General features: G+C 34.8%; 1 protein-coding gene across 29 annotated transcripts in view; it reads left to right on the top strand.

Annotated features, from left to right (window-relative positions):
- Nucleotides 1–13,473, top strand: part of ABI3BP (ABI family member 3 binding protein) — a 135,662-nt gene that overhangs the window by 30,658 nt on the left and 91,531 nt on the right. For all 29 annotated transcript variants that reach the window (XM_059467096.1, XM_059467095.1, XM_059467094.1 and 26 more), the window contains exons 5-6: nt 8,284–8,465; nt 11,369–11,430. In XM_059467096.1, the coding sequence (XP_059323079.1) occupies nt 8,284–8,465; nt 11,369–11,430 (244 nt within the window). The remainder of the gene's footprint in view (nt 1–8,283; nt 8,466–11,368; nt 11,431–13,473) is intronic.

The raw sequence follows: 13,473 nt of genomic DNA, 5'->3' as shown, positions 1-13,473 counted from the left end.
ACTGTTATCTTTTGGGTTTAAATATTCTCTTTTTTTTTATGATTCAGAACATTTCTTTTACCTGTTTAATATTTGTCAAATTTGTGGCTGTCTAATTTAGACTTGACTTTTCTTACTCTGGTGTTCATAAGAAAACTCTAGCTGGCATGATTAAACTGGATGTCAAACATAGGCTGTGTTAAAAAAGACATCCCATTTAGCCAGGATTATTTTTTTCATACCTTTACAAAAGCTTCATACCTCACAACAGGACTGATCCTTTTCAAGCATCAGAAACTTCTCATGAAAAAATTTTGGATCTTCATCACCAATCAGAATTTCAAACACTATTGAAAAAAATGTTAACGTTTGTTAGGAAACAGTTATGGAATGTTAGTAAATGTCCACGAATGAAATCTGATCAGATTTTTCTTCAATAGAAATAAAAGTTGGTTAAGGCTCAGATTTTGCTCTTTCCGTAAAGGAAGAAGCAAATATTTTCCTACTGTGTGAAACTGAAGAAATGAGCTGATCTTGGATGAGACTGTAAAGTGTTCGAACGTAGTGGTTTTATCTTTGTGATGTGTCAGCAAGGAATTAATCTTTATGTGATGTGTCAGCACCAATATTGCAGCAGCCATTGTGCAGTGGGAATGAAGAACACTTCAGGAGAAGCCTATATCCTGTCTTAATCCACCTGGAAATTCAAGGCAAATGGTATCCACCACCATGCCTTCATCAATTCTGTGTTTTCTCCTCAGTAGCTGAATTTTCTTTTTGGACATTCATTGACTCAAAGTGGGAACAAAGTTTTTAACAAAGTTTTTCAGTCAGGGCAGTGTGCTACTAGTGTCTTGCTGTGTTTAGAATATATTCTGAGAAATTCCTCCTCTCAGGAATTAAAGTGCACATTTTATTGAAATATTGTCAGGAGTGGCTAGTTTAAAAACATTTATATCAGTTACAAATGATCTTATCAAAGATAGGTATATACCTATAACCAGATTTCTGTTTTACAATCAAGCATAACAAGAAAGTTAATGAAGAAAACAAAAAGTCACTTAAGTGGTGCTCTTATTAATTTTACCCTTACTGGACTAAAGTGCTTGTGATTTGTATAAATTATGAGAATAGTTGTCCAAGTGACCATGGTGTGTATATCTAGAATTCTAAGAAAGATTAGATCCACATATATTTCTAGTCAGTGTGTAGAAGAAAAACTATTAATTTATTATATTGATTTGAATGACAGTTGATAATGTACAATAAGAAAAAAATAGGAAGCAGCCCATTCTTAGCAAGTTAGTTTTGTGATAAAAGTACAAGTCTTAAAAAGCCAGTAACAGATTCACCGAAATTTCAGTCTATTTAAGGGGCAATCTACCTGGCTTGATGCTTTTTCGTCTGGCATATTCTCCTTACTGTGACTGTTAATCATCCCCAAGATTGCTGTTAGTGGGTAACCTCTAACCTTTGGCATTGGCAGTACATAGCAGTCCTCAGGACCTCTTAACTCAGTTCTGTCAGTCAATGTCCCACCAAGGTTTAAATTTGTAACTCCCCGTGACCTGAAATGGAGTCACTGTTCTCAGCCTCAGATTTTACTATCTCCATGTGGATGTTAGGCTTTTGTACAAGTGTTGCATAATAAAAGTTATTTCAATGTGTTACTGAGTCAGAAGATAGAAACCACATGGAACTAGTACAGTTCTTCTGGCCAAGGTTTTCTCCAGTGCAAGTTTGACCTCAGTGGGATATTCCTTGGAAGATCTGGTTTTGTGAGCAAATGAGCTTGGAGTAAGAGGTTCCATATTCTCTAACAGCCTTGATATCTTTTACTGCTTCAGTGACATTACTGCTTCCTTCTTCAGGGAACATTGTGGTCTTCTGTATCTATGAGATTTTTTAAGAAACTCAGATGAAAAAAAATTACTGTGACATTTTTCAACAAACCATTCTTTTGGCTTAACTCCCTAGAGATTAAGAGCATAAGCCAATAGAGTGCTACATATTTCCCTCAAGATAACCCCAAATGCTAATCCCCCGTTGAAACAAAAGTATTCACTGCCATTTTTGTGGACCAGAAATGGAGGGTGAAATTTTGAAGCATTCTTGAAGTGACTATTATCTCTCATCAGACCCTTAGTACTGGAATTTAAAATAAACCAAAAATATCTAAATCAAAAAACTCAAGTACAGTTTGTGGAACCTTTCTCAGCATCCTCTGCTTTCTGACACCAGTGGAAGACGGTTGATGAGGGAAGATGGCAAAATCACAATATCCTGCTGCACTGCCATGTTCAGTTCCTCTTTTTATTATCTCCAAGAGAGTAAGAGGTTTTTTCCCTCTCTGCCTAGCTGTGTTCAAACAAATATTAGTGGACAGATCTGTCAAAATAAAAGTACTGGGGCTTCATTTACTCTCCATCCAGGTCTGAAAAAGAGAGAATACTCTGTAGAATTTTCTTTCTTTGTATTTGCTTTGATTAGAACACCTCTGTAGCTGGGGATCAAAAAAGGTGGACTTCAACTTTCATTTCTTTAGGAAGAGAAGTCAGGGGATGGAACAAAACCCGTTATTTTCTGTGTTAGATTAAAGCAGCGTTTATAGATAATATAAAAATATAATATTCCATTGAGTGGATTGTGTAGAAAAACAAACACACTTTAGATACATGCAAAAATAGGAATTTAAAACATGAAGGTATGTCTATTTTAAGTTAAATGCTGTGACATTTTCACATTGGCATTGTTTTAATTTCTTTACCTGTAATTTAAATGTCCTAATGTTGTACTTGCAAGTAGCAGAAATTTTGTGGTTTATTTTGTTTTTATCTGATGCTTTAAAAAGAAAATGTAAGAAAAACAGTAAGGGAAAACCAGGGAAGAGTCCATACTTAGTCTTTTTGTTGCATAGTACATAGAAGTAGGGTTTTTAAAATCTGAAATTCAGAAACAAATGTACCTATCTTCTCCTGTGCTTATTTACAAACTTCCATCATTATGCAGCTGCCAACTAAGTCATACTTTGTCTTGCAAGTGTCATACAAAATGTATTTTAAACATAGCAGACTTTCTTAAAGGAAAACATACAGCAGCAAATACACTCCTTGGATTTCAGATGCTTTTGAGTTGCTGCTATGGGAGTACATGCTAAAAGCTTGTTTAAATTGGAATGATTTGTTCAGTCTCTCCTTTTTCAGACTCTCACTCTTCATTTCAGTCATTCTACTGAAAGTTTTAAGTGGAAGAAGTGAATTTTAGTGATCATGTAAGAGTCAAAACTAAATTAGAAAGTGTTTTGCAAACCTAACTGGTAACCATCACTGGTGTAATTATTACAATTTTTTATATATGTCAGTGTCTGTTACTTTAAAGTAAACTTAGTGGTAAAAAAGGAAACAATATAATCAACTTCATGGGTCAATTTGTGCAACACTCAGTGTATGAAAAATCATAGTTCAAACAATTTCTTTTATTGCTTTCTAGCATTAAATGGATGCTGCACTTCTAATGAAGTCTAACTGTAAATAAATAAATACCTGTTATGCTGATAGTCTCTTTTAAAAAATTGTGATTACATTTCTGTGAGCAAAAAAGAAATGAGCTTTCTAATCTATTGTCTCTGGCAACACAAAAGCACAGAACTGGAATGTTCTTATATCTCCAAGGCTTAATTGTTTGTTTAGTGTTATGTGGGACTAAAATAGTAATGATTAAGTTGTTTGGAGTTTTGGTTGGGACCTGGTTCCAAATAAATCCATGGTATTTATACAAACTGACCTATCTCACAAAACCATCTGCCTTATAAGATTTCCAGTATCTAATTGTTTGTGTCTGAATATTTGACTGTGGAAGCATGTTCTGGGAACCTGGCTGAAATGAGATTTGGTTTAAAAATGGAAAAATGGCACTGGAATTCTTGGCAAAACAGTATCATTCACACTGATAGATGAAAACTTAATGTCTTGCCTATCCATCCTAGGATTCTACTTCTTTTAACAATGAATAAGATTTGCTTCATCTCAAAAGAAAAACTCTCTGTGCTCTTTTCTTAAAATTCTCATTTTATTTTGATTTCTAGTGCAATGAAAAGGCTGTCTCTAAACTGAGCATTGCCTTGCATTGTAGAGCTTTAAAAAACAAACTTTGTGAGCTGAACATAGAAGAGAAACAGCCTTTTGTGTCAGGCTGACAGTCTTTTACATTGACTCTGCAGCCACAGGAATCACTACAGTGGTTGGCCTGTGAGTAGTCTTGTGCTCTTGTGGCTTCCTTTGAATTATGAACTTGGCCTCACTTATTTAATTTCTGCCATCGCACTTTGTGTAGGTCTTATGTGGAGGAAAGCAAAGTAAAAATATCATCAAAGATACATAGTTTCAGGAATGTAGACACTAAGGATTCCATTATTTTGCACAAATGTTTATGGAGAGAGGCTCTCCTGATGAATGGAGGCTCTTTATTCCTCTGCTGTGGCAAATTTTGCCTTTTTTCCCCCCTCATTATTACAGAGATTATTTCTGAGAGCAACAAAACCTCTCACCTGCTCATGCCACCTTTTGTTTTAAATTATTGGAGTTTTAGCTGTCCAGTAAAAAGGAAGGAGGTGAAATTTTTCTACAGTTCCTAGGGTGGCCTCGTTGGTGGTATCTTCAAATGAGTGAAGCATTGCCTGTTAGTGGAGAGAGGGAGGCACTAACTTTCATGGAATTTAACAAAAGAGCTCTAATGTTTTATAGAGTGCTAGCTGGCAAAGAAACAGAGTAACCCCTGCAATAATTTGATTAATATTTGTTGTAAATATAAATACAAGCGTATTCAATAAACATTTTTCTGGTAAAATATCCCCCACCAAAGCACATAACAAATCAATTAATCGAAATGCATTGTTAAGTTAAATATTGTTAGGTCTTTATGCCTGCTGGGAATCTAGATTGAAATAATTTATCACCAGCATAGCTGGCTGTGCCATCTCCTTGCTGAAACATCAAACCAGTACTCACAGGTGGGAATAGCATTCCTAGGAGCATTCCACAGTGTATTACCTGTTAGGACCCCGTGGTGAGCAATCAGTTTTTCCTTTTCTTGCTTCACAGAGATAATGGGAAATATTTTATTTGAGGAACATGTAGTGTAGCTTTCCCTTCTGTGTTAGTATGACAGCACTCTATTTCAGCCTGCCTTATGTTGTTCTGGAGGGGACCTATGCAGATGTTGTGCTGAATGTTTCCAGCTCAGCCAGCTGCACTCGTTTTGTGCCTGTATGTCACTGCCACGAGGGGATTGATAGATGTGAGTGGTGACTGGATCTTGCTGCTTACTCATGTCTTCAATTACATGTGTTGACTGTTTGATATTGTATTTTTGATGAAAGAAAGGTTCGAAAAAGGGAGAAATTAAAATTACAACAATATTCAATCAGTACAGTGTTCTCAGGCAGACACTGACATTGCATTTTATCTGGCAGTTTTTTGGTCTGGTTTAACAATGAGTTGTTGTTCTTTGATGACAAAACTTGGCATTTCTGAATTTTCACTCTATAAACAAATGATTGCATTTTCCCAAAAGCACATGTAGATATTTAGATATTTTCAATAGTCAAATGATTGTGACCTGCAAATTCTTAAATGGAACTTCATTTTTATTGCTTTTTATTGAAATGGTTGAGGAAATTCTGTCATCAGAGTCAATGTTTTTAGTACTCACTATGGCAAGTTTCCACTGAAATAATTATACCCTTGGTGAAGTTTTTATAGGCTTGGAAATCTTGGAGTTGAGAGCACATTTCTTCTGTGCTGTATGTTTCTCTTTCTTTCTACTGGCATAGTTTGGCACAATTATGAAAATCTTCTTTTCAGATTTTATAATGGTCTTGAATTTAAGTGAAAGATGGGGCCTTTTTTTTTTTATTGTGCATATGTTCTTAGTATTTTAATTTATATTAGAGTGAAGAAATTTCCAGGTGTGGAGACAGCATTAAAAAGTACAACATTTTGTCCACTAGAAGCAAGTGGGGACAGTCACTTAAAAGCCTATTCATTATCAACAAGTTTTTAGTGTTTTTTTTTTCTCCTTGTTTCTGGTGCAGCTGTTCTTTTAGATTGTTTAATAACTGAACTGAAGCAGTATACTCTCTTTTTTCCATCACATGCAAACACTTTATTTCTATCCCATTGGATTAAAGTAGGTAGGAAAATGTGAGGATGAAGATGAAAACCATTGAAAATTCCTCTTTCAGGCAAGGGGAGAAGGTGACTATTCCCAGTTGAATTCACATCTGATGTCTGTCTTTACTTATTCCAAACCTCTCTCCAAAAAACTGTATGGGGTCCAGTAAGAGGCATTTGTGTTGAAGATTGAATTTGTTTATTAAAGTTGCATCCTTTGCAAGACAGTGACAGGGAGTTCAAATAAGCTTTTCCTGTTGGTTAATGTCTTTGTGGCTACATACAAATAGATTAAGAGGACAAAGGAGAAGAATTTTTCCTTCTTTTAATGTTGCCAGTAATGGATTGTTTAAAATGCTCTTTGTCAGTTTAACTGACAATTAGGTCTGTTATTTGACATTTGATTAGATCACAGCCCACAGAAGTAAGGAGGCAGATTATTACTTGGTACTCCTGGAACTGAGAAAGGATATTCACTACTTGTCTGTCTTTTTTTTCCCTTACTGTTTTTTTCTTTCTTTCGTTTTCAAGTTTTAAGATAGACTATATCTTGTTTTGAACACAAAGTAGTACAGTTAATGGAGTTATGTGAGCCAACGTAAATATTGGTCTTGGAACCTGGTAAAGTACCTGAATGAGCTGAATTGTAGCTCCTTGGTTTACCAGGAGAATGTATATTTTTTGGTGCCAAGACAACAAATTTGACAGTTATGAGATAAAGTATGTAAAAAAAGTGAACCATTATGTATGGAAATATTTTCCATGAGTGACACTAGCTTTGTCTTAGGTTGTGTTTTAATAGTGAAGTAGGAATTTCTGTCTACTCAACAGTCACATTTCATGTAAGCTGTACTCTGAAAGTGCTGTTCTGTAACTTCAACAGAAGCAGCTTTATGAATTGGCTGTATTAGGTTTGGTCCACTAAGTAATTTTAGTCTGGACTTTTGAAAATTTTTCAGTTGATTAAGAATCTTCTTTGGTTGGTTTGGGGTTTTTTAAAGAAGAGATTCCTTTGTCTCTATACAATTGCCTGTATAATGCCTGTAATAGGTCTCACAACTTTGATTTGCATGCATTAAGTTTTTCTGTTTAAGTGTGGCAAAATTCAATTGGACTGAATTTGTCCCTTTTCAGATGATGTAAGTGTGAGATAGTATGAATGATGGATATGAGTTATTTACGTTATGTGTAAAAATTTTCAGTAATACTTGGATTAAAAAGTTGCCAGATCTTTCTGAGATTTGCTTTTCCAAGAAAAGAAACCTCCACTCCATTCTGGTAGTGATTCAGTAAGTATATTGAAAATGAGATTATGTCAGCCAGGGGAGTTCTTGTGCTGAAGCTCTCACCATTTCCACTACCTTGATTTTGATTGGTTAGCATTGCAGTCATGCTTTTTCAGGGTGGTGCTCCTTGATAGAATTGGGCAATTTCTGGAGAAATGTTTCCTAATTTCACAATCTGTTAGCATTCATCATGTTATTAAACTGCTGGAAGGAATGTCTTGGTTTATTTTTTTTGTTTGAAGTGGGGGCAATACATAATGGGATCTCTGAATGAGGAATGTATTATGCAAACAACAGATATTACTGGTTTTCCCTGGATAATGTTTTTGGACTAATTTTGACAGGAACACCTTTCACTGGATGAATATAGATGATTTTGAGAAATCGGTAGAAGCTTCTTAGCAGGCTCAGGCTTCAATTGACTGGTTCTGGCATATGTCAGAATTACAGCAACTGCTTGGACAATAAGCTTACACTTTGTGGTTAAAACCTTGCATAGAATGGGTGTTTGTGAATAAGGAGACTGTCCTTTTGCTCTTTGTACAATATTCCTAATGTCAGGGTCTATAATATGTGGAATAAATCTGGCTTTTCTGATATTTGGTGACCATAAAGACCCAGAAAGAAGAACAAGAACAATAGAACATTATTATTTACTATAATTATTATCATTATTATCATTATAATTATATTATTATTATTATTATTATTATTATTATTATTATTATTATTATTATTATTATTATTATTATTATATCTTTATTATTATTATCATTATCATTATTATTTTCTCACAAAAATTGTTGTAGTGAATCCTTTGTGTAGATTTATTTTTTTTTCCCGAGCAGGTTCTATACAGTTCGCTACAGAGAAAAAGGTAAAGACAAGAAATGGGTTTTTCAGCTCTGCCCAGCTACAGAGACAGTGATTGACAATCTGAAGCCAAACACACCTTATGAATTTGGAGTTAAAGACAATGCAGAGGATAGTGTTTGGAGCAAGACTTTGAATCATAAGACAGTTCTCTCTGGTAAGTATTTGACAATAGTTAATCAAATAGCTGCTGATTTTGACAGTATTTTCCCCTCTATTATGGAATTAGAATAAGTTACTGATAAAGTTTTTATTGTTTAAATGTCATGCATTACGCCCCTAAAAATTCTCTTATGAATTGCTGAAACTAGAAATATTTTGGTTTTGAAAAACTGCCACCTAGTCTTCTGAAAGGTATCCTCTTGTCATTGCAAATAGAGGATCTGCTGCAGGTTATTAGAATTCTAATGGTGTTTAGTACAGATACACATCAAGTGTTGAGTATGAATACTTACACTCCTGACTGGATTCTAAGCTTTTTCCTTAGGCCCTGAATAATAAGATGATCAAGTAATGAACTAATCCATCAACCATCACCCAACTAATCTATTGAATTTCTTTTTCATCATGAGTGATTGAAATCATTAGCGTTATTTGAATCTTCTTTTACACCTGCATTTACATTGAAGCTGCTCTTCAAGCTAGAGCCTGTCCTGCCTTAATGGGCCCTTTATGACTCCACTCAGAAGATGAATTTGAAGCTAATTTACAATTAAAGTATTATATGGATCATGTCTGAAGCATGCAGTGTCATGTATGCTTTTGTTTTAGTTTTCATGGAGCAGTGTATAACACCTATGGCTGGCTGTCAGTCATATTTTAAGGTTCTCCTCTGAAATCCCAAGATAATGCAGGAAAAGTGATGTCAAATTAACCCTTGTAAAAGCATGTATTGCTGAAAGAATCGATCATACCAGTAGAGGAAACAGGCATCAGTACAGTTTTCCTCGTAATGAGAAGAAGAGAGGACTTAACAGATTATCCAATTTGGTTTATTTTCCTCAAGTATTTGCATAAAGGTATTTTGAAGCATGATATTGCTCAGAAGATGGTGGAAACTCCTATGCTTAGTATTTTTAGCTTCACTCAAAATATAAAGAATGGGAATTCTCATTAGAGAGCCTTATTCATATGAGATTTCCAGCTGAAATTTAATTTGGACTTCACTTTTAACTTGTAGGTGAGTTACAGAGCTCAATATACTTGAGGATAAGGGAGGGGAGCAGCATGGTGACTTGTAAAACCTTCATACTCCCTATTAAACAGCTTTGTTGGCCTTAATAATAAAGTACAAAGCTCTAACTTTGAAGCACCTGTGTCCTTGGAGCTGTTTTAGCAGTCCAGAATAATGCCATGGATATCGCACACCTGAAGAGGATATTGGTGGTAGCCTTTATCTATTCCTCACAAAAAGTTCTGCTTTGCAGCCTTACAGATATCCTACCAAGTGGTTTTTTTCTGTGCTTTTCTACATTTCAAAAGTCTTAAAGTCATCTGTAGAGCAAGTGATGAAATATATTTCAGCACTTATAATAAGAGGGAGTGATGAGTGCAAATATTCATAGTTTATTACTTGTTCAAGACTGGTGAAAACATCACCAAATTTTATCTTTCTTTATAATGTATTTCTAACTTCTTTTTCTTACAGACATTTTACATTTTTAATAGGTCAGGAGAATCATTCTTGTAAATTTATGGAGTCCCACTGAATTTGGTTGAAAGATGATTTCTTCTAAGAGTTCATATTCTATTTACATAAGATTTCTTTTGTCTGCAGTGTAGACTTGTGTGTTCAGTGGATGCTTCTGCAGCAGCTAAATCCCAGGAGTTTTTAATTACCCTGCATGTCTATATTCTGGTCTAATGTTAAAGAATCTTATAATGAGAAAATTGTCAGCACTTTCAAATTCAAACCTTTCATACTTTTTGTGGTAGATACAGAAAATGTGGGCAGTAAACAGAAAGTGTGTCTTTATAATAAATGTACAACCAGATCCCTGTAAAGTTTATCAATCAACACAAACAGACACTTCTTTCCTGTGCTAATTTCTTCTTTTGTGTCAAGTTCTTCTCATATAGGAGAAGCATCTCAACCTAAACCAAACATCCTTCACTGTACGTGTTCTTTTTCCCACTGAAGAATATATCAATTATAAAAAATGAAAGTTCTTGTGCATGTTCCTAGATTTGTTGAATCCACAGGCAGAATTTTTGTTATACACTAAACACGTTGGGAGGGGCTGGGAGGAGAATCTGCTTTTAATTCATTATTTGAAAACACATTAAAGGCATGGCGAAAGTTCAACATTTATTTAACTGATTTTTTTCAGAAGAGATGAAAGTAGTTTATTTCAGACTGCCTTGCCATGATTTTCTCATGAAGTCATTGAGAAACTTGTGTCACTTTTCTCTTGAATTTAGGCCAATAGTAAGTCCTGTTATTTAGAAGTATCAAGCGCTTTGAAAGATTTGTTTCCAACAGAAATGTATCTCAATTGATATTTCTTTAGAGTTGAATTTTTTTTCTACTTCTCATCTGTTTAGGATGGAATTTGTAAAAAATATGGTAACATATAGCTTGACTCTTGTTTGCACATCCATTGTTGGAAGGGCAGCAGAAAACTGTAAAGGTGGAAGACGCAGAGAAAGTTTCAAGCAGCAAGCTAGAATAGAGTAGGTGCTGAACAGGACTGTTTCTTGACTTACTCAACAGCTGCATCATAAGAAACTTCTAATACTTAGGAACTAAGAGGAAAACTTAAGAGAAAAACTTCAGAGTTTAAGTCTGGGGGTTTGTTGATACACTGAGATAAACAAAACCATGAACAAAACAAGAAGAATACATTTCATTTCCTTGCTGTCAAAATGTGAAGAGAGGGACTTGCAGATATATTAATGGATCTGGAGACACAGGACAAAACAATTTTTCCGTGGTGTGTTTTTATACAAGCTTTTAATTAAACCTTCTAACTTTCCAAAGGTGAATAAACTTGGTTTGCTTTCCTTTGGACAAAACAAAAAATTAATTCTGTGAATTTATTTTTCTTTCTGTCAAAATAGGTAAAAAAGTAAATGGACAACTCCAGAATATGTATAAGTTGGTACCCAATTCCCAAACACAGGTATGCAAAACAGTCTTTTTTTTAAGCTGATTTGTATTTTATATGATCACATTTTTTATTCTCTGTTAGAGTTCAGTGAGAAAGAAATTATCAAGGCCACAAACTGCCAGTATAGAAAACAATCTGTTAAATGCATTGTATGTAAAATGTTTAAATGTGTTGATGGACAAAATAACTGAGAACTGTAACTGAGATGATTACCTACACTTTTTCCAACCTATCTAAGATAAATCTGATGATTTCCAGCTGTAGATTCAAAACCTAGACATTGCTTATTCCTTTGTAGAAGTCAGGTTTGTTAAACTGTGATATTTGTTGTGATCAGTTAAGTTAGGGAAAACGTGGTGATGTGATTTTATAGAGTTATTTTGTATATACTCAAGTTTTCTAAATTAGTCATCCCACTGAATTGACTGATAGTTCCCATATGTGAGGCAAGTGTTTGCAGAACCAGAGGAAGTGAGAAAGGGCAATTTAATCAAGTTTGCTGGGCTGTCCATTAAATCCTTTTATGTGGCATGGTAAATTTTTTACCATTTAATTTAAAAAAAATTGATTTTTATAAATAAAGATTTTTTTTTTCCCCTCACTTGACTTTTTCCATAAACATTCTCAAACAAGCATGGATGGATTTCATTTGTTTATGGGTTCGTGTACCCAGATTTTTTTTTCTTCCAAGAGCTGAAGCATAAATGAAGGATCTCTAGATCAAACCAGCTAGTGGGTTTTAATACAGTGAAAAAGAGATGTTTAAGTCATTACTTGTGAGCATTACCAGTTCTACTATGAGATTAAATTGGTTTATTTATATTTCCTTTCCTTTTTTTTTTAATCAGAGTACAATTTTCAGCATCTAATCTTCTGGAGGACTTTTTTTGTTCTGCTTCTTTTTAAGTTACTATCCCTGAGGCAGACTATGGGATAACTTCCCAAGAAAAGTTGTAGAAATCTGTCTTTAAAGATTTTAGAGGGTTAACTCATGAGTGTTAATTATTACAAAAGAATAACCCATTCTTCACAATTCTCTTCTGAGATTTTCCAAATGTTTTCATGGTAGGAAATGGTAATGCATGCTTTCTCATTGTTTGTTTTTCATAGTTCAGAATATTGTAAATGGTCTGTAATTATCGTACCTGGAATTTACCTGGAATTCCTTCAGGACTCAAATCATAATTCATTAAATACATTTCCTTCTAGGAATGCTCAGAATCATAGAATCAATGAGGTTAGAAAAGATCTTTAAGTTCTTGAAGTCCAACTGCTAACCCAGCACCACCACCATGTTTACCATTAAACCATGTCCTCTTGTGCTGTATCCATGTATTTTTGAACACTTCCAGGCATGATTTCCCTACTGTTTCCCTGGGCAGCCATTTCCAATGCTTGACACCCCTTTCTGTGAAAATGAATTTTCCTAATATCTGATCTAAACCTCCCCAGTGCAACTTGAGGCCACGTCCATTCATTTAGGACAGTAATACTTCAATAATTGCATTACATACAGAGTAGGATCAGTGGAATGCTTACATTATTGGAAATATACTTATGTCCTGAGTTCAGGAGAAAAGGTTTTTATTTGTGAGTAATATAAATCCAGTTGGTTAGATATTCAGGAGGGTGCTCATCTCATTATGTTGATGAAGTCAACTTTACTGTTCTTCCCCTTGGTCCCACGAGTGTCTTTAAAGTTGCACAGCCTGAGATCAGGGAATTCACTCTGGGCCATGGAGTGCAAGCTGAGTTCTTTTGCTCCTCTTAGCAAACCCTGTGTGCCAGAACCCTGACTGTTATGCTGCTTCTGTGCAAGTAGGGATTCTATTTATGCAGGAGAAGTCCTGAGAAAATGAGCTAAACCAGTTCTCCAAATATTTGCGCAGCTCAAGTATGAAAGGAGGACTAGAGCCAACATCTAGTCTTTTCTGTGATCTTCACGGGGCTCAGCTCCAGAGCAGCACTGCTTTATCACCCTCCACAGAAATATCATTAAAACATACCATAGATTATTCTAATTGTTGTCTTATCATTCTTGTTTTAGTGGTGCAA

Source organism: Ammospiza nelsoni, chromosome 2 (assembly GCF_027579445.1).
Source record: "Ammospiza nelsoni isolate bAmmNel1 chromosome 2, bAmmNel1.pri, whole genome shotgun sequence".
Lineage (NCBI taxonomy): Eukaryota > Metazoa > Chordata > Aves > Passeriformes > Passerellidae > Ammospiza > Ammospiza nelsoni.
The sequence above is the reverse complement of the archived record's forward strand: the minus strand, read 5'-3'. Positions and strand labels throughout refer to the sequence as shown.